This window comes from Palaemon carinicauda, chromosome 22 (genome assembly GCF_036898095.1).
Source record: "Palaemon carinicauda isolate YSFRI2023 chromosome 22, ASM3689809v2, whole genome shotgun sequence".
Taxonomy (NCBI): domain Eukaryota; kingdom Metazoa; phylum Arthropoda; class Malacostraca; order Decapoda; family Palaemonidae; genus Palaemon; species Palaemon carinicauda.
Window position 1 is genome coordinate 13,566,606 of NC_090746.1, and position 27,500 is coordinate 13,594,105.

General features: G+C 41.7%; 1 protein-coding gene across 2 annotated transcripts in view; it reads right to left on the minus strand.

Annotated features, from left to right (window-relative positions):
- The window catches only part of FIG4 (polyphosphoinositide phosphatase FIG4), a 229,237-nt gene that overhangs the window by 75,499 nt on the left and 126,238 nt on the right, over positions 1–27,500 (minus strand). For both annotated transcript variants that reach the window (XM_068345978.1, XM_068345977.1), the window contains exons 15-18: positions 17,358–17,583; positions 7,930–8,065; positions 676–790; positions 452–537 (exon numbers count right to left, since the gene is read on the minus strand). In XM_068345978.1, the coding sequence (XP_068202079.1) occupies positions 452–537; positions 676–790; positions 7,930–8,065; positions 17,358–17,583 (563 nt within the window). The remainder of the gene's footprint in view (positions 1–451; positions 538–675; positions 791–7,929; positions 8,066–17,357; positions 17,584–27,500) is intronic.

A 27,500-nucleotide genomic window follows, 5' to 3' on the forward strand; every position in this document is an offset into this window, starting at 1 on the left:
TGTATGAGAAGGGAAGGTGGTGCAAGGTTGAATGTCATGTTGAATGGAGAGTTACTTGAGGAGGTGGATCAGTTTAAGTACTTGGGGTCTGTTGTTGCAGCAAATGGTGGAGTGGAAGCAGATGTACGTCAGCGAGTGAATGAAGGTTGCAAAGTGTTGGGGGCAGTTAAGGGAGTAGTAAAAAATAGAGGGTTGGGCATGAATGTAAAGAGAGTTCTATATGAGAAAGTGATTGTACCAACTGTGATGTATGGATCAGAGTTGTGGGGAATGAAAGTGATGGAGAGACAGAAATTGACGAAAGTAAAAGGTTTTTACTTTCTATGGGCATATTCTACATTATTTGAACTAATATAAGAGAGTTATACATGATCAAAAGTGTTTAACAATAGAGCATATGCACTTGAATTTCCAAATCACTTGCATAGCTACAATTTATGAGAAAACTTACCTAACTGAGTGACTCATGTGGTAACTGAAAAGCTCTGACAAAACACAGAATTCTGTTGGCCGGTAATGATCTAGATACAGATCAACCTGCAAACGAATAAAAATTCCTTCAGAGATAACAAATACACTTATAAACAAAATAAGCTTAAATTGCTTCTAATAGATGTTCTTTTATAGAAAATATAGGCAATCTAGTTATAAATAACCACTGTGTCACCATATTACCTTCGGCTCATGCTTTTCAACTGGTATCAGAAGTGCAACACTTTTCCTAGCTTCTTCAACAGGAACAGGTAAAGTTTCCATAAGGTCAGAGTCCCACCACTGACTGGTGCTTTTCCTGTGAACAAGGGAATTTAAATTATAGCGTAAAATTACAAAAGCACTCAAATACTGATTACATGACACATGGGATATGAACTACTAGGCAAAATGGAATTCAATACTTTAAGGTACTTTCAAAATATAATAAAGCAAAAACTAACAAATATCTGTATATAGTTAATAAAATTATCAACTTTGTAATATGATAAAAGTAAATACTTAATCAGAACTACGTACATTGTTTAGTATACAGTACTACTATATCACTATTCAACATTGAATACAGTTCAAAAGAACCCAGATATATAACTCGAAAACACATTTGTTTCTTTTGCCTAAAATTTTCTTATCCTAGTTATCTAGATTCTGTTTGTCTGACCTATCACTAATTTTTGATTGATCATATCAGTTATTCTATAACTGGGTTCTCAGAGAGAACACTTATTCTTGGTGAAAAGTTGTGAGGTTCCCAAAGATTTTAATGTAAAAGCTATAAAACAAGAAATCCAATACAACACGATATTCCTAAGAAATATTGTCCTCTCTACCCTAGGGCCAGTGTATCAATGTGCAATCTACGGATTCAAGATTTACAAGGGGAACTCTTGGGTTCCTGTCACAATACCTCCAGTACTGATTTCATCTGCTAACTGACCCAATGAACACCTTAATTAACAACAAAGTCAATGCTCATATGGGAGGGGGGTTTGTAACCATCTTTTCAATACAGGTGGATGTCTTGGTTATGTACCACTTCCCTTCACATAGCACCTCCCCGAATATACAAGTTCCTTTTGATGATAGAGGTCATGAAAGTTATTATTATTATTATTAATTATTTTTATTAATTACAGTATTATTAATTATTAATTATTATTAATTATTATTAATCATTATCTATTAATTATTATTAATTATTATTAATCATTATTAATTATTAATTATTAATTATTATTATTATTATTATTAATTATTATTAATTATCAATTATTATTAATTATTAACTATTATTAATTATTAACTATTATTAACCCTTTTACCCCCAAAGGACGTACTGGTACGTTTCACAAAAGCCATCCCTTTACCCCCATGGACGTACCAGTACGTCCTTGCAAAAAAATGCTATTAAAATTTGTTTTTCATATTTTTTGATAATTTTTTTGAGAAAATTCAGGCATTTTCCAAGAGAATGAGACCAACCTCACCTCTCTATGACAAAAATTAAGGCTGTTAGAGCAATTTAGAAAAAATATACTGCAAAATGTGCTGGAAAAAAATAACCCCCTGGGGGTTAAGGGTTGGAAATTTCCAAAAACCCCGGGGGTAAAAGGGTTAATTATTAATTACTATTATCATTAATTATTGATTATTATTAATTATTAATCAATATTAATGATCAATTATTAATTATTATTAATTATTAATTATTTATTAATTATTATTATTATTAATTATTATTATTATTATTATTATTATTATTAATATTAATATTACTATTATTATCATTACTATTATTATTATTATTAAAGAAGCTACAACCCTGGTTAGAAAAGCAGGATGCTATAAGCCCAATGGCTTCACAGAATAATAGCCCATTGAAGAAAGGAAATGAGGCCATAAATTAACTATATGAAAAGTTATGAATAAAGATACCCCCCGGTAGAAAGGCACTTGTTGGCATAAGTATTTTGAAACAAACTACCATTAGAAATCTGCTTTTCAGGGTGTATACCCAACATACATCCCTACAACTAGTGGAATAGTCGAGATATAAAGATGATCCCACCTCAGAGTGGCTTTACATTCTTGGGCAATATACATAATCAGGAGCTGGCCAGGGGTAAGTGTGAGGAACTCCCATTCTCTGGAGAATACTGCAAGTTCCCTAACTCTTGCTCATGAGGCTAAATATATCAAATTACAGACTTATGAAGTAGCTTTTTTTTTTTTGGGCAATATGGGAATCATCTGTTAAGGCTGACTAGTATTATAAAATTGTTGATGGCTTAAGCTTCTTATCTTTAAAAAGATGGACCAGCATGGAAGCCAAAAAATAAAGAGGTTATTTAGTATGGGGACCCTAAGGAAGGCCATCCATGCCCTTCCATACTTATTGGTAGTATCTGGTGGAAGACCTTACATAGCCCAACAAATACGTAATGTTCTTAAGTGAGAAGTCTCGTCCAAAGATTCAAGAAAGAAAATGCAGACATGAAATTTCTGTTTTAAAGGAGGAAGTTTCTTTATCTTCCTCACATGTATTCATTTTCAAAACCATTCTTACTGTCCTCCCTTCAGTTGAAGTGGCTATCCTGGAGGGTACTTAGCCATGGATGATGTGTTAGCTCCGTCATGTTGACCAATTTAATTTGACTTTTTATCTCTATGTGTTGTATCAATCACTATATTTATATACATAATGTTTTTGTTGTTATTCTTAAATTAGTTTTCAAGTATGATGAATCTTTTTTACTGGTTTTAATCTTATCCTGTTTGGAGACATATTCGTGGTCTGCATGGAAATATCAATGACCTTATAGTTGTGTTCAGACAGTATGATATTCTTTTATGCTCAGAAACTTTGATTTCTCAAATGGGGCACACATCTGAGCTTTTTATTACTGGTTTTAAGAAGCAAATAATTTTAAAACAGGAATGCATTCCTTATGCCAGGGGAATAGCAGTGTATTAGGACCTAGTGTCCTGCTTTAAATAAGTCCTGCTATGAATATGGATGTCATGAGATTCAGGTAATAAAAGTTTGTGCCAGATATAACAACTTCTAATTGTGTTTGATCTACCAGAATCCAGACATGCATAAGTCTGTCTTCGATTATCTTCTTACCATTATGGCTAAGATACAATAAAATGATAGAAAGGCCTCTTTTTTTTTTTTTCTCTCTCTTTTTTTTTTTTTTTTTTGGTGATTTCAATGTTCACCATAAGGAGTGCTTAAGAAGTTTGGACTTTGCCTTTGAATCAGGCTGTGAGCAAATCTTCAAGTGAAGCTACTCACAGGTATGGTGACTGCTTGGACCTAGTATACTGTACATCGACTCACCCAGCATTACAACAAGTATGGTTGATTCTTCTTTTCGGACATCTGCCAATGCCTTAATTCAATTAGTAGTGAAGACTCAGCAGCCTATCCCTGATGTATCATATTCATGTAAAATCTCAAACAGACTGGAATGGCATTTTGAGTGATTTTTTAACTAAAATTTGTCACAATTGTACATTAGTGTTGAGCCTGTTGTTCTTTTGAATGACCCTCTGGTTATCATAATTGATAGGCATATCCCTTCTTGTGTTCTAAAGCACCGAGAAAAAGACAAACCATGGTTCAATGATGATAGTAGACATGCTTATTTGGAGGAGTGAGAGGCTTGTCATCTTTGAAAGAATAACAGATCAGATTTGACTTAGAATCAGTTTACTCAGCTATGAGACTTTGCTCAGAGGAGTTATGCTTTAACTAAAAAGGAATACAACTTAACTATAAATGAAACCCTTTCTGGTACAACTCAAGAACATAAGTGGTGGGTTACCCTGAAATCTGCACTCTTTGGTGGAGACTTACCAGATCCTCCTTTACTTAAACCAGATGGCTCTGTCGCTCACTGTCCAAAGGAAAAGGTAACACTTTTGGCTGATGTGTTTTACAGTAAGCAAAGTAATGAGAAACTTGATCTTCCTCATTCCTGTTTTCCTGAAGCTAAACTAACTATTTTAGCTTTTCAATCTCATGAAATTAAAGCGCTCTTGATGGACCTTAATGCTTATGGAGGTGTAGACCTAAATGGTATTTTTCCTGTGTTTTTTATAGGCTGCAGATTTCTTAATTCTTAAGCTGTCTGTTATTTTATGCAAGTTAGTGAAATGTTCTTTCAGCATTTGTTGGAGAGTTTGTAGTCACTCCATTATGTAAATGTGTTTGTGGTAGCCCAAGTCCAGCTTATTACCGCTCAATTTCCTGAAATCCCATATTATTTAAATTTTCTGAACATCCTTTGGCAAAACGTCTAAATAGGTTTGCTGAAGGCAATCATCCATTCCCTAGTTTACAATTTGGCTCTCGTAAAGGCCTTGGAGCATGTGATGCCCTTCTTAACATCTCTATGTTGTACAGAAATCACTTGATTGTGGTCAGGGAGTTTGTATGATTAACCTTGATTTTAGTGTTGCCTTTGACCGTGTTAATCATGAGGCGCTTGTTTTCAAACTCAAACAGTTGGGAGTGGGTGGGTCATTTCTTAGCATCATTATTGAATTTGTAAGTAATAGATAATAAAAAGTTGTTGTTGATGGGCATCATAGTGAGTATAGGGCTGCAATATCTGGTGTTCCACAGGGTAGTCTTTTTGGACCATTACTTTTCATACTAAATGCACATATGTGGGTTGGCCTAGAAAACAAACTTATTGCTTATGCAGATGATGCTACTCTCTTTGCATCAACTCTATCTCCTAAATATAGATCTTGGGGTTAATGAATTCCTTGAATGAGATCTAGCTATTATCAATATCATTATTATTACTATTATTATTATTCATTATTATTATTACTTGCTAAGCTACAACAATAGTTAGAAAAGCAGGATGCCATAAGCCCAGTGGCTCTAACAGGGAAAATAGCCCAGTGAGGAAAGGAAAAAAAGGAAAAATAAAATATTTAAAGAAAGTAACATTAAAATAAATATCTCCTATATAAACTATAAATTTAAAAAAAAAAAAGGAGGAAGAGAAATACTGTAAGATAGAATAGTGTGCCCAAGTGTACCCTCAAACAAGAGAACACTAACCCAAGACAACAGAAGACCATGGTACAGAGGCTATGGCACTACCCATGAATAGAGAACAATGGTTTGATTTTGGAGTGTCCTTCTAGAAGAGTTGCTTACCATAGCTAAAGAGTCTCTTCTATTCTTACCAAGAGGAAAGTGGCCACTGAACAATTACAGTACAGTAACGCCTTGAAGAAGAATTGTTTGGTACTGTAATCTCAAGTGTTGTCCAGTGTATGAGGACAGAGGAGAATATGTAAAGAATAGACCAGACCATTCAGTGTTTGTGTAGGCAAAGGGAGAATGAACCATAACCAGAGAGAAGGATCCAATGTAGTACTATCTGGCCAGTCAAAAGACCCCATAACTCTCTAACTGCAGTATCTCAACGGGTGGCTGGTGCCATGGCCAACCTACTACCTTTTATGGGGCATGAAGTTGAACCCTAAAAAAAAACTCATAGTCGAGGATAAAGGCTCCTCAACATCTGGATCTCAACATTGATAATGTTTTTAAAGTGTATGACTTAAAATTTTAGGAGTGATTCTTGATAGCAAATTTACTTCTGAGAGACACATTCGGTCTGTCTGTTATTGTATGGCATAAAAAAAACTGGCTTATTAAGAAAGTTCTTCAAGATTTTCGGTGATCAATCTACTATAAAGAGGTGTTTTAATTCTTTCATTCTCCCTTGTTTCAAGTCTTGTTCTCCTGTCTGGTCTTCAGCTGCTGAATCTCATCCTAATTTGTTGGACAAGAACTTACAGTCTATTAAATTTCTTATTCCTGATCTAGATACTAATCTCTGGCACTGTCATTCAGTTAGTTCGTTACGTAACATAAGATTTTTCACAATTCTGACCATCCTTTGCATTCAGACCTTTCCAGACAGTACCGTCCTTTTCATAATACTAGGTATGCAGTTAATTCTAATAGTCATACCTTCTCCATCATATCTAAAAACTTTATTCAAGCTGTGACCAGGTTGTGGAATGATCTTCCTAATAAAGCAGTTAAATTGGTTCAACTTAAAAAGTTCAAATTTGTAGCAATTGTTTTTCTGTTTAACAGGCTGACATAAGTATCTTTTTATAGTTAATTTATGAAAGATTTATATTCATATTGTTACTGTTCTTAAAATATGTTATTTTAATTGTACATTAAAGACATCATCACTCCATATATTTACGATAAATTGTCAAAATTTATCTAGGCTATGCTTAGTCCATTACCAAAATACTACCTCCTTAAGCCATATTTTATAAATTAATTTGAATGAAATATAAACAAACTTATAATAATGATAATAATAATAATAATAATAATAATAATAATAATAATAATAATAATAATAATAATTTAAATTAAACAAATTCAATGCTAAATGAAAGCTGGTGAGTGGCTATAATAGATGACTCAACATTCATTACAAAAATAAACATTTAAAAAAAGTAAGCTAACAAAGAGCAGTGCTAGAATTAGTTAAATAATTAACTAGGAACCTGGTGAATTGTATTCAACTTAGAAGATGAGGTAAAACTCAAAATTTCTTGGTTAGGAGCACAAACAAAATCTTCTCTTAATAAGAAAACCATGGAAAAGATGGTTACCAGGCAAGAAACTGATGCCCGGGTAAGCATTGACTTCAGGGTTAGCAATGGTTCTCACTGTGTGACATATCCTCAGAAGACAATTTAAATTTTGGACACACTATGATAGGTTCACTTGAGCATGAACCTTTGAACTTCCTGTTATTTGCATGATGCACTAGCCATAGGGCAGAGAAGACAATATTTTCTTGGCATAGCATGTTGTTTTGGTTTCCCTGTTCTAGCCTTAGGGACCACAAAGCAGCCTAATTCTAAAGAGACATGAGACATGAATTATATCAAATACTATTCATATACTTCAATTTCAATGAAAAAAGTTGCTCTTAAAGAGAGAATAAAGTGGTATTGAATTAACATAATACTCAGATAACTTAAGACATCATAAAATATAAAAAATATATGAAATTATTCATTGTCTCTCGTAAGTGGGGGCATGAACTAAACTGGCCTTCATGGCTGCATCCATGTCCCAACGTCCCAACATAAGTTGCCTTCTCGATGACTAGTTGGGAAAATCCTTCAATGTAAACTTAATTTCTCAGAATTACGTATTACATTTTGGATAATCGGCACTATTATCCATACCTTATCATCATTTATGAAATGTTGAAATCCATGCAAGTTACTCAAAACATTTCATACGCATATTTGAAGTATGCTTTGAATTTTTTCTTTTTGTAAACTTTAATTGTATTTTTCTAATATTGTATGTAAGTGCTACCTGACATGAGTCCGTATCATATTGTAAATTGCATTACTTACAGATGGCAAGGACGAATTCCCCTTGCGAGTGAATGATGAAGGAGATAATCTGACTGGAGTTCCCATATAGGAAAAGAGGCATCCCAGGGATGATACACACCGAGGAACAAGTTAATAGCATTTTGTTTCTCCGTATCTGTAAATCAGCAGAATGTTATGCATTAGGTAGTAAAATAGACAAAAAGATTTAAATCTAAGGACTCCTTACTTACATGACATAATTTTACAATGTTCCAGGTTTAAATATATAAACTGCATACTCCACTGATAGAAACAAAATCATAATCTAAAAAAAAAAAAAAATTGTTTTAGTGCTCTGGCATATTGACAATGAAACAAACCAAGATTTTGTGAAACATTTCCATACAAGTTTGTATCATTAATGTTACTAAATTTTGTGATAAGTTAATCTGTAAAACAATTGTAAAAATATACATGAAAAAGATGATGGAAATTTCCTTGATCTGCTCTAAAAATGAGAACCTCTTCTACAATAAAGCATCTTAACCCAGATTGCAAATTGATTAAGTTGTAAGCTGTAATCACCTATGGTTTTTGTGATTTATTCAGTCTTGCATCATTAGAGGCAACAGGATTATTAACTGCAATTCAAGGATAGAGCCAGAGTTTAGCTATGTAATGTCTGATAAGGAAAAACTGTGGGTTTAGTCAAAGATGAAGTGTTTGTTTTGAGTGGGGAGCAAGTCAAAAGAAATTACCCTCTTGCTTAAGGTTACACTCAAGCACACCAATCTCTCTTATTTCTGGTCTTCTTGTTTTTGAAATGTTTAGTTTATATGTGAAAGATCTATTATAATGTTATTGTTCTTAAAATCTTTTATTCTAATTATTCATTACTTCTTTTGTAGCTTATTTATTTTCCTTGCTTCCTTTCCTCAAGAGGATATTTTTCCCTGTTGGAGCCCCTTGGCTTATTGTATCTTACTTTTCCAACTAAGGTTGTAGCTTAGCAAGTAATAATAATAATAATAATAATAATAATAATAATAATAATAATAATAATAATATACACCATGAGGAAACATAAAAAAATTATAACGAAGGAATTTAGAGTGTTGAGGATGAAAGAGTATATAAGGTATTTGACGACATGAATGAAAATATTTCATACTGAAAGTAACACTAGCCTAAAAATATAAAGATAGGTTATGTAGATTTAACAAAATAGTTGGCTTAAAGATAGAAGCCATATGTTTTATGCTTGAACAACTATTTTTTTGGATTTAGTAATGAAAGAAGTAAGAAAAAGGACTGGAGATGAAATACCAAGATGTTGGATAGAGTAAGGAGTTATTATACAGTGTTACTTGGATTTGCAGCTCAAAATAGACATGCCCTGTCATGAAAATTAATGGAAAATTTTCACCAAACACAAGGGGAAAGGCAATGTAAAGAAATTACCCAATAAAAATGCTAAAGAGGGAGTAAAGAAAATAATTAATTCAAATGAATAAGCATTAGTGCCTCTGAACTGCAAAATTACTTTAGTTTGAGTGAAGCCATACTAGTCATGTTAAATGTCAAATAACTATTTAGAATAGCAGAGCAATTACTAAAGAACCTATGGAATACAGTAATATCTACAAAGTATTACAGAAATATTTGGTCAGAGCAGAAAAGAGTAAAAAGAAAAGACAAATTTCAATAATTCAAATAATACAACGGCATAATTCTTACAGGGAGCTAAATCCAAAAACAGGAAATGAATCACTCAGAATATTTTCAGGAAACAGGTGAGACAACTACTTGTAAGTAAAAAGTATACAAGTCACCCAACCCAAGGAAGAGGAGGAGGAATTTATGTGAGAAGGTAAAAGAAATGTACCAAGCCCTGAAAGAAAAGTTATAAAATTTTCAATGCAAAACGTGGAATCAAGATAGTCGAGACAAAGTTGGAGTGCACAAGAAACAGCTGGAAAGTTACTAACAAATGACCTTTCAAAAGTACTAAGGGGTATAGGCTCACATATTTCTCCTCCTTTATCTATCTTGAAGACTTACCATATCTGAGGAAAATTATGACTATAATTTTGGTCTTCTGATCAAAAATTATTATCATCATTAATAATTAATTATTAATTGATTGTTGTTATTATTATTATTATTATTATTACTACTACTACTACTACTACTACTACTACTACTACTACTACTACTACTACTACTACTACTACTATTACTACTACTACTACTACTACTACTAGCTAAGCTACAACCCTAGTTGGGAAAGTAGGATGTTATAAGCCCAAGGGCTCCCACAGAGAAAAATAACCTAGTGAGGAAAGGAAATAAGGAAATAAATAAACTACAAGAGAAGTAATGAACAATATAAAATGTTTTAAGAACAGTAATAACATTAAAACAGATCTTTCATACATAACCTATAAAAACATAAAATAACAAGAGGAAGAGAAATAAGACAGAAAAGTGTGCCTGAGTGTACCCTCAAACAAGAGAACCCTACCCACGACAGTGGAAGACCATAGTACAGAGGTTATGGCACTACTAAAGACTAGACAACAATGGTTCGAGTTTGGAGTGTCCTCCTAGAAGAGCTGCTTACCATAGCTAAAGTCTCTTCTACCCATAAAATTGAAATTAAAGGTAGGAAGGTAGGCTAAAACAAGTTACAGAAGCAGGCTCTTATTTGAGAAACACATTCATATTTTGGATAAGTTGGTAATAAGATGAATAACTGGGTAGTGATCAGGGTGATTTTTACCCAGCTCTGTGAGGTATTAGATCTTCTAACACTATAAGTAGTTTCCCTCATCTTTCAATAGTGTAATCTCTATGACTTTTCTATAAAAGCCAAGCATATAAAGGGTTGAACCTAAAGTAGAGACTACTGTAACAAATTACTGTAAGACTAATTTTCACAAATCCTATGCTCTAAAAATAAAAAATTTTAAGTAATTTTTATTTTTCCTAACATACTTACCAAGAACTACTTTCTTAGGAGTTACCTGTAATCTCCTCTCAACCGACCAGAGTTTTGTGTAGTATACCCTACGTCCGTTTTCTATGGAGGACTAACCCGGGAGTAATGAGAACGTGCCCCGAGGGTAGACCTGAGCTAGGTCGGCGTCAGCTTGGGTCCCATTAGTCAGTAAGTTCCTCGGATGTTGCAAAAAGTCCCTGCAAGGGCAGAAAGGCACTCGGGGAAGGTAGGGAGGGCCATTACCCGAAATTAGTTCTCGGTAAGTATGTTAGGAAAAATAAAAATTACTTAAAATTTTTGATTTGTTCCAACACAAATACTTACCTCGAACTACTTTCTTAGGAGACTTACACTTTAGGAGGTGGGAGTGGCTTCCTGACCTTCAGACCCAGCAAAACGGACGCCAAGTAGCCTAGATATGAACTAGGTTCTAAAAAACTGGGAAACGAACGGTAGGGTAAACTACACAAAGAGCTCACGTTAGTGTCTAAGTACTCACCCTTTGAAAAATCTTCTGATGCTGAGTCCAGTAACAAAGTTGCAGAGACGTGTTCTTCATTGGTTACATATGTGTGGTTATCTCCGATAGGGATAAGAAACGGGGATTAGGGTGAAAAGGAACGAACCTGTGTCTCCTGATTTTGCTATCCACAATTGTGCCTGGGGCTTCACCGTTAAATCACTTGAAGCGCAGAGATGACTGTCCCAATGGAGAACCCGGCTGAAGACCTTCTTGAGTAATCCTTGAGGTAATGGGCAGTAAAGGTCGACTGGTTCGACCATGTGCCCGCCCGAAGGATCTGGCCCACTGCCATGTTCTTCTCAAAGGCTAAGGAAGTGCTTAGTCCTCTGATGTCATGGGGCTTAGGAGTACCTGGCACGGCCAGTCCCTCCTTGTAGGCCCTGGCAATAACTTGTCTCAACCAAAAGGATATGGTATTCTTCGATACCTGCTTCTTTGTAACACTTGTGGAGACGAAAAGGCTCTTGATGCCTGGCCGGAGATGTGCAGTCCTCTCAAGGTATTTCCTAACGGCACGGACAGGGCATAACCTCAAATCCTCTGGATTACCAGTCCTAGGAATAGCTGGCAGTGAGAACCCCTCGAATTTAGGATCCCAGACTGCTGAGTTCTGGGTTTTTGCCACGAACGAAGGGACGAACTTGAGGGAGATTTCTCTCCACCCCTTCGAATGAGAGACGTCGTAAGACAGCCCATGGATCTCCCCTACCCTTTTCACAGAGGCCAAGGCCAACAAAAAGACCGTCTTGAGAGTGAGATCCCTGTCTACAATATCTTTCATCGGTTCGAAAGGGGGGCTACTTAACATCTTCAGAACCCTAGCCAAGTCCCACTGAGGCACCCTAACAGTTTGAGGAGAGCAGGACTGTTCAAAACTCCTGATAAGCATAGAGATGTGTCTAGAGGAGCCCAGGTCGATGCCCTTCAGAAGGAAGACTTGACCCAAGGCTGCTCGTACTCCTTTTATAGCTGGGATTGACATCCCTATCTTGTCTCTGAGATATACTAGAAAGTCTGCGATATCTGGGACTGAGGCTTTGAGGGGCTTGATGTTCCTTGAAGCGCACCACTTCGTAAAAGAGGCCCATTTCGCTTGGTAGACCGCTGCCGACGACCTTCTCAGGAAGCGACATCTTCTTAGCAGTTCCTGACGAATATCCTTCCTTCCTCAGGAGGCGCTCGATAGTCTCCAGGCGTGAAGGCGTAGAGACTGTGGGTTGTCATGGAACCTGAGAAAGTGTGGCTGTTGTAGAAGATCTGGCCTGTCAGGGAGTGGCCACGGAGGATGGCTTGCCAGGTCTTTTAGGTCCGCGAACTACTCTCTCTCCGGCCACCAGGGCGCTACCAAAGTCATCCTCAAGTTCCGGGCAGCCCTTACTCTGTTGAGCACTTGCCTGATCAACGTGAAGGGGGGAAAAGCGTACACGTCTAGGTTGTCCCATTTGTGCTGAAAGGCATCCTCCAAGGCTGCCTTTGGGTCTGGGACAGGAGAACAATACACGGGGAGTTGTGCGTTCAGCCTGGTTGCAAAGAGGTCCATCACTGGGGAACCCCACTGTTGAATGATGAGCCTGGCTACTTCTGGGAGGAGGGACCACTCTGTTCCTACTATATGACCCATCCTGCTGAGACCGTCGGCTAGGACGTTCTTCTTCCCGGGGATGAACCTTGCCAATAACGCTATCTGGTTCGCCTCCGCCCAATCCAGGATCTCTAGGGCGAGATCGCACAGCTCCCTTGACTTGAGGCCTCCTTGCTTCTTTATGTACGCTACTACTGTGGCGTTGTCGCACATCAACGCCACAGTGTTTCCCCTTAGTAGATCGATAAACTGCAGGCAAGCTTCTTGGACTGCCTTCAACTCTAGGACATTGATGTGTAGGCCTTTCTCCACGTCCGTCCAGGTTCCTCTCGCCGTCTCGTTGAGGAGATGGGCTCCCCATCCCTGGTTGGAGGCGTCTGTGAATAGGAGCATCTCGGGAGGCTCGGTCGCGAAGGGCATCCCCTTGAACGTATTCGACCGGCACTGCCACCATTCCAGGGAGGGTATAGTGTTTGGCAGAACTGGGATTAATTATTAGGGCAAGTCCAGTTGGTTCCAGAAGTTCTTCAGGTTCCATTGGATGGCCCTGAGCCTGAGTCTCCCCGGGGGAACCAGTTTCTCCAATGACACCAGATGACCTATTAGCCTTTGCCAGTCCTTCGCTCTCCTGGGTTGCCCCGAAAGGAAAGGCAGAAGGATCTTTATTAGATTGCTTACCCGCTCCTCTGACGGAAAAGCCTTCACTAGTCGGGAATCCAGTGTCATCCCCAAATAGGTCATCCTGGTGGAGGGAGATAGGTTCAATTTTTCTGGGTTGATCATGATACCCAGACCCTTGCAAAATTGAAGAAGCTTTACACCCTGCTCCTTCAAAACGTCCTCTGAGGAGGAAAGAAGCAACCAGTCCTCCAGGTACCGGATGAGGCGAATACCTCGCTCGTGAGCCCACACCGAGACTGTCGTGAAGACTCTCGTGAATACCTGGGGGGCTGTCGACAACCCAAAGCAGAGGGTCTTGAATTGCAGGATCTGGGTACGCCATTTCACTCGGAGAAACTTTCGGCTTGAGGGGTGGACCGGGATTTGGAAGTATGCGTCCTTGAGGTCTATGGTCATCATGTAGTCTTTCTCCCTCAAGGACTGCAAGACCGACTTCGGAGTGTCCATTTTGAAATCTGTCTTGCAAACAAACTTGTTGAGAGCTGACAGGTCTATCACCGGTCTCCATCCCCCCGTCGCCTTTTCTACCAGGAATAGTCGGCTGTAGAAACCTGGTCCTGGGTGCAGGACCTCCTCCATGGCACCCTTCTCCAACATAGTGGACACCTCTTCTTGAAAGGCCGCCCTCTTCAACGGGTCCTTGGGTGCCAGCCACTCGACAGGCTGGCCGGAATCAAAGGTGGAGGTTCCGTTAAGAATGGGAGCCTGTACTCATCCTTCAGTACGGATACTGTCCAGGGTTCCGCTCCGTGAGCCTTCCATGCTTGCCAATGTCGTCTGAGGCATCCCCCAACCTGAGGATTGGGCAGGAGTAGGGGGCCTCCCACTCTACCTCCTCCTGGAGGAGCGGCCTGAACGGCCTCTCCTGGAGGCAGAATACCCTGTTCTAAAAGAGGCAGACGCTGCTGGAGCTCCTCTACGGGGGGGCTGTGGCGCTGAAGCCCACGAGGAAGAAGGGGCTTCTCTCCTCGTCAGGCTAGGAGGGGCCTGAAAAGTAGAGGGCCCGTCTGATGCTGATCTCTTGTAGGGGGGCCTCCTTACCGGTTGAGGCCTGGGAGCGCTCACTTTCTTTCGTTTAGCTACCTTCTCCATTATCTCCTCTAGCTGTTTCAAGGGGAACAAGGAGTCACCCCACACAGGAAGGCTCCTCATGGCCCTCGCCTCCCTGTCTGGGATCTTCCGGGAAAGCTTCGCCAGAATAGTGTCCCTCTTGCGCAGAACCCAGTTCGCTGAAAGGGCAAGGGACTGATAAGTAAAGAACTTCAGGGTCTTGCACCCGGAGATGATAAGCTCCTTCAGTAGGTTCTGTTGCTCCGGGTCTGTTAAGTCATATGTGGCTTGTACACCTACCAGCGTGGAGGCCCACCATTCCAACCAAGAGGAGACGTGCACCAAGTCTTTTGACATCTCCATCATCGCAGCCTACGACTGCGAAAAGCAAATCGGGGCTGAGGAGGCTCTGTCCTCCGGGGCACCCTGTCCCAGAACGTCGAGGGAAGGTTCCACTTTGCAGGCTCCTGGCCGTTGTCCCTCTGGCACATAGAACCTACTCTGTGACTTGAGTCCTTGGAGCAACTTCGAGGAGCTCTGTGTTTTGGGAGCTTCAGCATTGCCTGCCACAACTTTATCAACATGAGCCCGTCCCAGGACTAGAACTCGGGCCACGGGCAGGGCCAGGGAGGTTTTCTGCTGGACGAGTGCCTCCATCAAGCGGCTCAGGCTGGACCTCCAGTAGTCCTCGTCGGTTGGGACCGGTTCCTCAATCCGATGATGCCTTCGTATCAGGCCTATTACCTTCCGATACGTCGAGTCCTCGGTCGGAGAACCTTCTCTACTGTCAGCAGTACCTACCGTCTGACCCCGAGGAGCCGGGTCACCGGGCACTCCTACCGGGCGCTTCGGTTCTGGATCAACAGGCACTCCCCTGCGGTGGTACCGGTCTGCCCCGCCGGGAACCTCCGTCCGTGTATTCTCTCTGGGGGACGAGGACGCGGATCCCGTGGGCTGACCCGACGGAGGGAACCGTTCCTTTAAGTCCAAGGGCCGAACCAGCTGTGCTGATTCGGCCAGGCTGCCCGTACGGAAGCACGGTTCACCCCGCTGGGCGGGGTGAGCCGGAAGCTTCGCAGACTTACGCCTGCCTGAAGAGGCCTTCTCGCATTTCTCCCTGCGAGGGTCATATCTGCGGCTGGAAGATGGCCTTCGCGGCGAGTAATCCCTGGACCGCCGGTCAGGGGAACGCTGCAATTCACTCCTACGGGGAACGAAGACCCAATCACCATCGGGGGACCTACTCTTCCTGTACTTCCTCCGTGGAGACCGGGACCGTTTTCTATTGAACCTCGAGCAGGATCTTGAGCGGGAACGCCTGCTCCTGGACCGCTCTCCACGTCGCCGGTGCCTCCTCCTTGCTTCCCCTTCTGAAGAGAACGAAGCACCACCATCTGAAGAGCCCGACGATACTGTACCAACCGACCGACGGGCAGGAGCGGGGGCTACGGAGGGCTTCGCGACCTGCTGCATTCCAGAGGTCGAGGGTTGTAGGAAAGACTCCGGAACCGCAGTCAGAGGAACTGGAAAAGAGGTTGGACGTACTACACTAGGGAACCAGGTATCCAGGGCCTCTTCCATCCGCATTGGGGACCTACCTGGCGTTTTAGGGAGCCTCCACCCAAAGGGCTCACTTACTGTGGAGTCCAACTTTCCCTGGGCGTCACCAGCCGCTGAAGAACCTGAAACACAGGCCCACGAAGCGGGCGAAGAAACAGGCACAACATTACTACACCACAAGGGGTCGTCGGAGGAAACGTGCCCCCCAAGCACAAGGGCAGAGTCTCCAGAACCCCCAGACACAGCACTATCAGGCTCCCCACTAGCCTGAGAAGACCCAGCAACCCCCACTTCATACACATTAGACTCCTGGGGAAGGGCCCTTGGCTCTTTCCCCGCAACGGACTTACCTCGTCCCCTACTCTGGGTAGGGGAAGGCGAGACAGAAGCCCCGTCGGACCGTCCACTGGGTGACGGTAACGGCGAAGAGATGCTAGATTTCCTGGGCGAACGTTTCGACGACTTCTTCTTCTTAGTGCCATAACGTACCCACTGGATCTCACTCCAGCTAACACACTCAATGCACGTATTCGATGGCGAGCACACTCTGCCTCTACAGGAAGAGCAAAGGGAATGAGGGTCCACTTCGGGCTTGGAAAGGAACGCTCCACACGACTTTCCGGCTCTAGGCCCAGGACAACGGCGGATCTGCTCCATCGCACACAACCACAAGGCACAGGAATGAAGGGAATAAACAAGGAATACACTTGGGAAGCACAAGGAAAGGCAGTGAACACGCAAGAACACAAGGGATAAGCACAGAGATACCAAGCGGTAACCACGCGGGACACACGAGTCGGGACACAAAGGGTCGTAAGAGAATGAGAGCGGCGTGATGGTATCACGACACGACCAGAGAACTTACTAACTAACGGGACCCAAGCTGATGCCGACCTAGCTCAGGTCTACCCCCGGGGCACGTTCTCATTACTCCCAGGTTAGTCCTCCATAGAAAACGAACGTAGGGTATACTACACAAAACTCTGGTCGGTTGAGAGGAGATTACAGGTAACTCCTAAGAAAGTAGTTCGAGGTAAGTATTTGTGTTGGAACAAATGCCATTTACTAACCAGAAAATGTGTTGCTATAATATCTAGAAAGGGTCTGCATAATGTCATTTCCTTGGCTGGTCCAAGGAGCTGTACGTCGATATGTCTTGATTCTGTGTACTAACTGTGACCCTCCATACTGGAGAGCCAAGGTGTCGCCATGATCTTCATACATTTCTTCTAACATCCGGACACAGTCACTATCAAATTCTAAAGATGGTTTTTCTAGAACTCCAAGGGCATAAAGCTGTAAAGAATAATTCCAAATTAATGTGGATAAACATGACTATAAAATAATATTGCAATACCTTCCTAATTTTTTATGTTTTCTACTAAGTCTTACGTTCTTGATAAAGGATAGTTATTGAACAGATATAACTGGTCTAGACTTTAATTACTGAACGAATTATATTTTTATTATAAGTGAGCCATTCTGATGCATGAGGAAGGGCAGTGAATGGTGGAATGAAGGAGTGAAGGTAAAAGTGGAAGAGAAAAAGAAGGCTTTTGAAGAATGGCTGCAGAGTAATAGTGTATGTAGAGAAGTATGAAAGATATAGAGAGAAAAATGTGGAAGTAAAGCGCAAGGTAAGTGAGGCAAAGAGAGCAGCTGACCTGAGGTGGGGTCAGGGATTGGGTCATTCATATGAAGAGAATAAGTAGTTTTGGAAAGAAGTGAACAGAGTAAGGAATGCTGGTTCAAGAATTGAAGAGACGGTGAAAGATGGGAATGGAAGGTTGTTAAAAGGAGAGGAGGCAAGGAAAAGGTGGGTGGAGTATTTTGAAAGTTTACTGAGAGTTGAGGATAATAGGGAAGCAGATATAATTGCTGTTGCAGGTGTTGAGGTGCCGGTGATGGGAGATGAGAATGAGAGAGAGATTACAAGAGAAGTGAGGAGAGAACTAGAAGAAACGAGAGTAGGAAAAGCATTTGGTATGGATGGTGTGAGAGCTGAGATGTTGAAATAAGGGGATGTGACTGTACTTGAATAGTTGGTGAGATTGTTTAATGTGTGCTTTGTGTTGTCAATGGTACCAGTAGATTGGGTTTGTGCGTGTATTGTACCACTATACAAGGGTAAGGGAGATGTGCATGAGTGTTGTAATTCAAGGGGTATTAGTTTGTTGAGTGTAGTTGGAAAAGTGTATGGTAGAGTACTGATTAATAGGATTAAGGATAAAACAGAGAATGCAATCTTAGAAGTACAGGGTGGTTTTAGAAGAGGTAGGGGTTGTATGAATCAGATTTTTACAGTTAGGCAGATATACGAGAAATATTTAGCAAAAGGTAAGGATGTGTATGTTGCATTTATGGATCTGGAGAAATTGTATGATAGAGTTGATAGGGAAGCAATGTGGAATGTGATGAGATTATATGGAGTTGGTGGAAGGTTGTTGCAAGCAGTGAAAAGTTTCTACAAAGGTAGTAAAGCATGTGTTAGGATAGGAAATGAAGTGAGCGATTGGTTTCCGGTGAGAGTGAGACTGAGACAGGGATGTGTGATGTCACCGTGGTTGTTTAACTTGTATGTTGATGGAGTGGTGAGAGAGGTGAATGCTCAAGTGCTTGGACGAGGATTGAAACTGGTAGTCAAGAATGACCATGAATGGGAGGTAAATCAGTTGTTGTTTGCGGATGATACTGTACTGGTTGCAGACGTGGAAGCGAAGCTTGGCCGATTAGTGACAGAATTTGGAAGGGTGTGTGAGAGAAGGAAGTTGAGAGTTAATGTGGGTAAGAGTAAGGTTATGAGATGTACGAGAATGGAAGGTGGTGCGAGGTTGAACGTCATGTTGAATGGAGAGTTACTTGAGGAGGTGGATCAGTTTAAGTACTTGGGGTCTGTTGTTGCAGCAAATGGTGGAGTGGAAGCAGATGTACGTCAGCGAGTGAATAAAGGTTGTAAAGTGTTGGGGGCAGTTAAGGGAGTAGTAAAAAATAGAGGGTTGCGCATGAATGTAAAGAGAGTTCTGTATGAGAAAGTGATTGTACCAACTGTGATGTATGAATCAGAGTTGTGGGGAATGAAAGTGACGGAGAGACAGAAATTGAATGTGTTTGAGATGAAGTGTCTAAGGAGTATGGCTGGTGTATCTTGAGTAGATAGGGTTAGGAACGAAGTAGTGAGGTTGAGAACAGGTGTAAGAAATGAGTTAGCAGCAAGTGTGGATATGAATGTGTTGAGGTGATTTGGTCATATTGAGAGAATGGAAAATGGCTGTCTGCTAAAGGTGATGAATGCAAGAGTTAATGGGAGAAGTACAAGAGGAAGGCCAAGGTTTGGGTGGATGGATGGAGTGAAGGAAGCTTTGGGTGATAGGAGGATAGATGTGAGAGAAGCAAGAGAGTGTGCTAGAAATAGGAATGAATGGCGAGCGATTGTGACGCAGTTCCGGTAGGCCTTGCTGCTTCCTCCGGTGCCTTGGATGACCACGGAGGTAGCAGCAGTAGGGAATTCAGCATTATGAAGCTTCATCTGTGGTGGATAATGTGGGAGGGTGGGCTGTGCCACCCTAGCAGTACCAGCCGAACTTGGTTGAGTCCCTTGTCAGGCTGGGAGGAACATAGAGAGGAGACGTCCCCTTTTTTGTTTCATTTGTTTGATGTCGGCTACCCCCAAAAATTGGGGGGAGTGCCTTGGTATATGTATGATGTATGTATTCTGATGCATAAACAGTTTCACCATCGGTATAGTATGGCATCTTTGCTTACAAAGCCTAATGAAATCCGGGATTTTACCAGATAATGGTACGTCATTCGGTGACACACCTCAGACTGGCAAGCAATACCTAGATGTCATTATGCACGTAACTCAATAATCATATAAATCCTACACCTCTAAACAGAATTGGACTGTTATTAACAAACTTGAATTAGGGCATTAAACACAGGTAAAGCATGTTACTGAATTAAATACAGCATGATGAAAATAAATCTGCATGTCATCAGTATTTGTCTTTAACCTCATACATTATAGGTGTATATTAAGTTTCTTGTGCCATTTCTTATCTTGGCATGATAAAATTATACTACTGTACATATGTTCCTACTTTTACAGTGTTGAAATATCTACAACCAAAAGAACTTTACTTTAACACATATAACTCAACCACGCTACTCCTTTAAGTTGTCGTTAATTATGTTATTTTTATTAGTAAAATAAATTTTTGAATATACTTACCCGATAATCATGTAGCTGTCAACTCCGTTGCCCGACAGAATTCTATGGAGGGATACGCCAGCTATCACAATACTAGAAGGGGGTGTACTTACCAGCGCCACCTGTGGCCAGGTACTCAAGTACTTCTTGTTGACACCTCCTCAATTATTCCTCGGTCCACTGGTTCTCTATGGGGAGGAAGGGAGGGTCGATTAAATCATGATTATCGGGTAAGTATATTCAAAAATTTATTTTACTAATAAAAATAACATTTTTCAATATTAAACTTACCCGATAATCATGTAGCTGATTCACACCCAGGGGGGTGGGTGAAAACCAGTGTACAAGATTAAAGGATAGCTAAGTATCCCGTATTTCATATAATCAGTTATCCACAATAACAATGAAATAATAAGTACCTGGTAAGGAAGTCGACTTGAACCGTTACTCTGCCTTTAATAAGATCGTCTTCCTTACTGAGCGCAGCGTTCCTCTTGGGAGGCTGAATCAACTCAAAGGTGCTAAAGTATACAGGGCTGCAACCCATACTAAAGGACCTCATCACAACCTTTAACCTCGGCGCTTCTCAAGAAAGAATTGACCACCCGCCAAATCAACAAGGATGTGGAAGGCTTCTTAGCCGACCGTACAACCCATAAAAAGTATTCAAGAGAAAGGTTAAAAGGTTATGGGATTATGGGAATGTAGTGGCTGAGCCCTCGCCTACTACTGCATTCGTTGCTACGAATGGTCCCAGGGTGTAGCAGTACTCGTAAAGAGACTGGACATCTTTGAGATAGAATGATGCGAACACTGACTTGCTTCTCCAATAGGTTGCATCCATAACACTCTGCAGAGAATGGCTCTGTTTGAAGGCCACTGAAGTAGCCACAGCTCCCACTTCATGTGTCCTTACCTTCAGCAAAGCAAGGTCTTCTTCCTTCAGATGAGAATGTGTTTCTCTAATCAGAAGCCTGAATAGTAAGAAACTGAGTTCTTAGAACTTGGAAAAGAAGGTTTCTTGATAGCACACTATAAGGCTTCTGATTGTCCTTGTAAAGGTTAAGACCTTTTTAGATAGTACCTAAGAGCTCTAACTGGGCAAAGTACTCTCTTCAGATCATTCCCCACCAAGTTGGACAGGCTTGGGATCTCGAACGACTTAGGCCAAGGACGTGAAGGAAGCTCGTTTAGCAAAAACCGAGCTGCAAGGAACATGTAGCCGTTTCAGATGTGAAAACAATGATCCTGCTGAAGGCGTGGATCTCACTTACTCTTTTAGCTGTTGTCAAGCACACGAGGAAAAGAGTTTTTAATGTGAGGTCCTAAAAAGAGGCTGATTGGAGAGGTTCAAATCTTGATGACATAAGGAACCTTAGGACCACGTCTAGATTCCAGCCTGGAGTGGACAACCGACGTTCCTTTGAGGTCTCAAAAGACCTAGGGAGGTCCTGTAGATCTTTGTTGGTGGAAAGATCCAAGCCTCTGTGGCGGAAAACCGCTGCCAACATACTTCTGTAACCCTTGATCGTAGGAGCTGAAAGGGATCTTACTTTCCTTAGATATAACAGGAAGTCAGCAATCTGGGTTACAGTGGTACTGGTTGAGGAAACTGCATTGGTCTTGAACCAGCTACGGAAGACTTCCCCTATAGACTGATAGATTCTGAGAGTGGATGTTCTCCTTGCTTTGGCAATCGCTCTGGCTGCCTCCTTCGAAAAGCCCCTAGCTCTTGAGAGTCCTTCGAAAGTCTGAAGGCAGTCAGACGAAGAGCGTGGAGGATTGGGTGTACCTTCTTTACGTGAGGTAGACTTAGAAGGTTCACTCTTAGAGGAAGAGTCCTGGGAATGTCGACCAGCCATTGCAGTACCTCTAAGAACCATTCTCTCGCGGGCCAGAGCGGAGCCAACCAACGTCAGCCGTGTCCCTTTGTGAGAGAAGAACTTCTGAAGTACCCTGTTGACAATCTTGAACGGCGGGAATGCATACAGGTCGAGATGGAACCAATCCAGCAGAAAAGCATCCACGTGAACTGCTGCTGGGTCTGGAATCGGAGAACAATACAACAGGAGTCTCTAGGTTATCGAGGTAGTGAACAGATCTATGGTTGGCTGACCCCACAGGGCCCAAAGTCTGCTGCAAACATTCTTGAGAAGGGTCCACTCTGTGGGGATGACCTGACCCTTCCGTCTGAGGTGATCTGCCATGACATTCATACCGCCCTGAATGAACCTCGTTACCAGTTAGCTTTCGATCTTTAGACCAGATGAGTAGGTCCCTTGCGATCTAGAACAACTTCCACGAAAGAGTCCCTCCCTGCTTGAAGATGTAAGCCAGGGCTGTGGTGTTGTCAGAGTCCACCTCCACCACTTTGTTAAGCTGGAGGGACTTGAAGTTTATCAAGGCCAGAATAACCGCCAACAACTCCTTGCAATTGATGTGAAGTGTCCTTTGCTCCTGATTCCATGTTCCCGAGCATTCTTGTCCGTCCAAAGTCGCACCCCAGCCCGTGTCTGATGCGTCCGAGAGGAGACGGCGGTCGTGTTTCTGAACAGCCAAAGGTAGACTTCCTTGAGAAGAAAGCTGTTCTTACACCACGCGAGAGAAGACCTCCTCTCTTCGGAAACAGGAACTGAGACCGTCTCTAGCGTCATGTCCTTTATCCAGTGAGCAGCTAGATGATACTGAAGGGGGGGGAGGTGGAGTCTCCCTAACACGATGAACAGGGCCAGCGATGAAAGTGTCCCTGTTAGACTCATCCACTACCTGACTGAGCATCGGTTCCTTCTCAGCATGCTCTGGATGCATTCTAGGGCTTGGAAGATCCTTGGGGCCGACGGAAAAGTCCGAAAAGCTCGACTCTGAAGATCCATACCCAAGGAGACAATGGTCTGGGATGGGACGAGCTGAGACTCCTCAAAATTGACCAGGAGGCCCAGTTCCTTGGTCAGATCCATAGTCCATTTGAAAATCTCCAGCCAGCGACGACTTGTGGGAGCTCTTAAAAGCCAGTCGTCTGACGGAGCCGGACACAAGATCATGGTACTGCTGCACAGTCTGTGAACTGTCAATCATGGGCAAGCGAGGAAGTACAGTGACAACCCGAATCTGTCTAGACTGTCTGGGTCGTACAGACAAACTCCTTATCGGGTTGCTGAGGTTGCCGCACTGCGTCACAACAAGTCACTTCTGTTGGTTGTTGAACGTCTTCCCCGTGACACATTGACTCCGTAAACAAAAAATCCTCTAACAAGGACTAAGCTTGGACTGCATGTCTTGTAACACAGCTCGAGGTCTATGGGAGCAGGTGTGTGGTAACAGACGGGATTAGCGACTGAAGTGGAACCATTACCTTCCCTGGAAGCATGTTATGCTTAAATAAAAGTCCATAGGAGGCTATGCAGCTAAAGGCTCCCTCCAAATGACAGAGTCCTCAAGGGAATATCAGAAGGAGGGAGAAAAGAACTTTCTCATCTACAGGGACCATATCCTAGAAAAGCTAAGTTCTCTCAGTGAGGGTTCACTGGTGCAAAAGCAGCAGACTAGAAGGCAACGTTATGAAACTGCTTGACAGTCTAGTGAGTTGGCAACAACCAAAGATGTGTGACTGAGAAGCATGCGGTAAGGTATGCAGAGCATGTTGTATGCAGAGTATGCTGTATGCAGAGCATGCTGTATGTAGAGCATGTTGTATGCAGAGCATGCTGAATGCAGAGCATGCTGTATGCAGAGCATGTTGTATGCAGAGCATGCTGAATGCAGAGCATGCTGTATGCAGAGCATGTTGTATGCAGAGCATGCTGTATGCAGAGCATGTTGTATGTAGAGCATGTTGTATGCAGAGCATGCTGAATGCAGATCATGCTGTATGCAGAGCATGTAGTATGCAGAGCATGCTGTAAGCAGAGCATGTAAGGTAAGCAGAGCGTGTGCATGGCGTTTAACATTTCTCAGAAATTCCATGACCAGTGCTAGAGTGCTTTATGCATGCTTGCATGGGGTTTTAATATCAACATAATATATACCTTACATTCATAACTCATGATTCATATTTTTGCCATATTTTGCGATATTGTTAAAAATATATTGCCAGGAATACAAATATATTTTTATAAGTAATACAAATAACCTCCATTATCATAAGGTTTGAAAATGGAGGTAAGGTATGCTGAACAGCAGAGTCAGAACGAGCTGGAACAACAATAGTTCTGGTTTCCTCTTCAAGACTCTGTTGAGGGAACACCTGAGGCTCAGTCTGCAAAGGCTGAATAAAAGACGAAGCAGAAGGCAGGCGCATGGGTGGAGGAGGCTGACTCCTAGCATGAGTGGTTGAACCCAAGGGTTGCGCTTGCTGAGCGGTTGGCGGAAGCGGAGTAGCAAGTTCCTGTTCCTGAGGTGTGAGCGGAGCGCGATGAGGTTGAGGTTGCGCAGAACAAGGTAAATGTCTCGCAAGCTGAGGCTCCTGAGGCGCAAGGCCAAGGTGTAGAGGTGCATGCCTTGTGGAGGGTTGAGCTCGCTGCAGCGAGAGCTGAGGAGACTGACTCATGGACGGGAGAGGTTGTTGTACCTCAACCGAGAGTTGCACTACTGGTGGAGCAGCAAGTGGAGGCGGAGGAAGAGAGGTATAATCCTCCTGATCCCATTGTAAAGGATGCCTTAAAGAAGGCGGAGGCTGAACACCACTGGGAACAGCAAACTCAGAGCGTGGCTCAACATCGTACGCCTGGCAGGTGGTACTGCGATCAGGCGGAGCGAGCGCAGGCGGAGGGAGTGTAGGCGGCGGAGGCGCAACACTCTCAGCCCGACACTCACGCATCAAGTCCGAAAGCTGTGCTTGCATGGACTGTAGTAGAGTCCACTTGGGGTCGGCAGAAACTACAGTAGGCTGAGGTAAAGCCTTAACAGTCGAGCTCTGTTGTGGCAGAACCTTACTCCTCTTAGGCGGAGTGCATTCAACTGATGACTGAGGAGAGTCAGAGCTAACCCAATGACTGCATCCGGGTTGTTGAACTCTAACTTCGTACGTCTGGCATAGGTCTGGACTTTACGTTTAAGAGGTCTTGAGACCTGAGACCAGCGTTTTCTCCCCTAAATTTCTTCTGCAGACGAGCAAAATAAGGGCTCAATCGTCTGCGGGTGGGAGTGACGGTCTCGGTAAGACACGCCCACAACCACCGAGGATACTTCTGTGCGCCGATCAAGGCCTGCTGAACCCTTCTGCCCTTCGACATTGCTTCTCCCCTGGGCTTGGGAGCTTGCAAGAGGTCCCGGACTGGGAGGACGACTGGCGCGCACAGAAGTACCCTCACGCACAACACTGACACACTTTGCGCTAATCACTTATCACTTTGATTTTCTGTTTGCACTTATTTCACTGAACTCGAAACTTTAAGTGGTTTGTACCTGAAGCACGCAATTCTATCCTTTCTCAAAAGTTAGTAATTGCGAAAACAGAATTACAATGTAACAGAAAAATCTAATGAAAGATAAATAATTCAGTGGCTGGAAAGAGACTAAACACTAGATCACTCTAGAAACGTTTACCTTCTTCCCCTAAAGAGACTAGGGAGAAGAGCCAAAAACGATAACAACGTTACTCGCTTGAATGGAACGTTTATCCTCTTTCTCCCTCCGTCTCTATCTCTCTCTCTCTCTCTCTCTCTTGACTTAGAACCTGAGAGAAGAGCCCAATCATATAAATCGTTAAAACATATTATTGTTAAAGGAAAAACTGAAATATTTCCCAAAATGAAAAGTTCCTTTATTAGGATTAAAACCATTAAGTTAAGAAAGAATGAACAAAACGCTAGACACGGTTACTCTTACTGCAACGTGAAACCGTGAATATTCTCTCTCTATCGTAACGATAGAGCGCAAGTTGAACGTTCTGAACGTCAACAACTGCAGAGACAAAACAAAACGTTAGTTCAACTTTGAAAACAGTACGAGACTATCAAAGAAATTCTTTCAAAGACATTAAAATAGCATAATATGTTAACAGGTAAAACCAAAATGACGGGCTCAATGTTAATTAACTTCGGTACCAAGAAAAGACCGCCTACTATTAGGAAGGTCGAATATAAACAAATATAAAAATTAATTTTAATAAGTTTATAATAAAAGGAAGTTAATCGAAGAGGCCTATAAGAGGCGGAGAGATATAAAATAAATCTATAACTTTTGTTAAGCAAAATTAAGAAAGAGAGTCTATACTCTCTTAGACACCAACACTTCCGTCTAAGGGAAGGGTCGGCCATTAAAAAGTGAAAGAGAGTTCATACTCTCTTCGTCACCATAATTAATCAAATTAATTCCAAAAGCTAACTAAGCTAATATAGAAGTTTCCAGTAAAGCGACAGCCGAAATCAAAGAGAAATACTTCACCAAAGTCGTGAAAATACTCCAAGAACATAAGCGTATCCCAGAACGTCTTGCCGGAAGCACGACAGAGGAATAATTGAGGAGGTGTCAACAAGAAGTACTTGAGTACCTGGCCACAGGTGGCGCTGGTAAGTACACCCCCTTCTAGTATTGTGATAGCTGGCGTATCCCTCCATAGAATTCTGTCGGGCAACGGAGTTGACAGCCACATGATTATCGGGTAAGTTTAATATTGAAAAAGTCAATTTATGAAAGTGTTAGTAAATGTAGTTTTATATGGTTTTGTCATAAGAGATGTAAAAATATGAAGAACAAAAATTATGTCAATTGAGAGGAAATATTTTAAATTTTCCGTGCACGAAAGTTAAGATACATCTTAGCTCTTCATGGTTAATTTGTTATTACTTATGTGTATTGTATTTCAACTTATTGGCTGATTGTTTGTTTTAGTTTTTTCAATATATTTCTGTTCTTATATTAAACATTTTAAATGATAACACAGTTACCTAATGAAGACAGAAATGTATATGTTTTTCCTAAAGAATATCTTTATAATAACCAAAGTAAAATTGTAATAATTGAAGGAAAGATTTTGCTTGCCAGGTCGAGGTAATAACTTCTG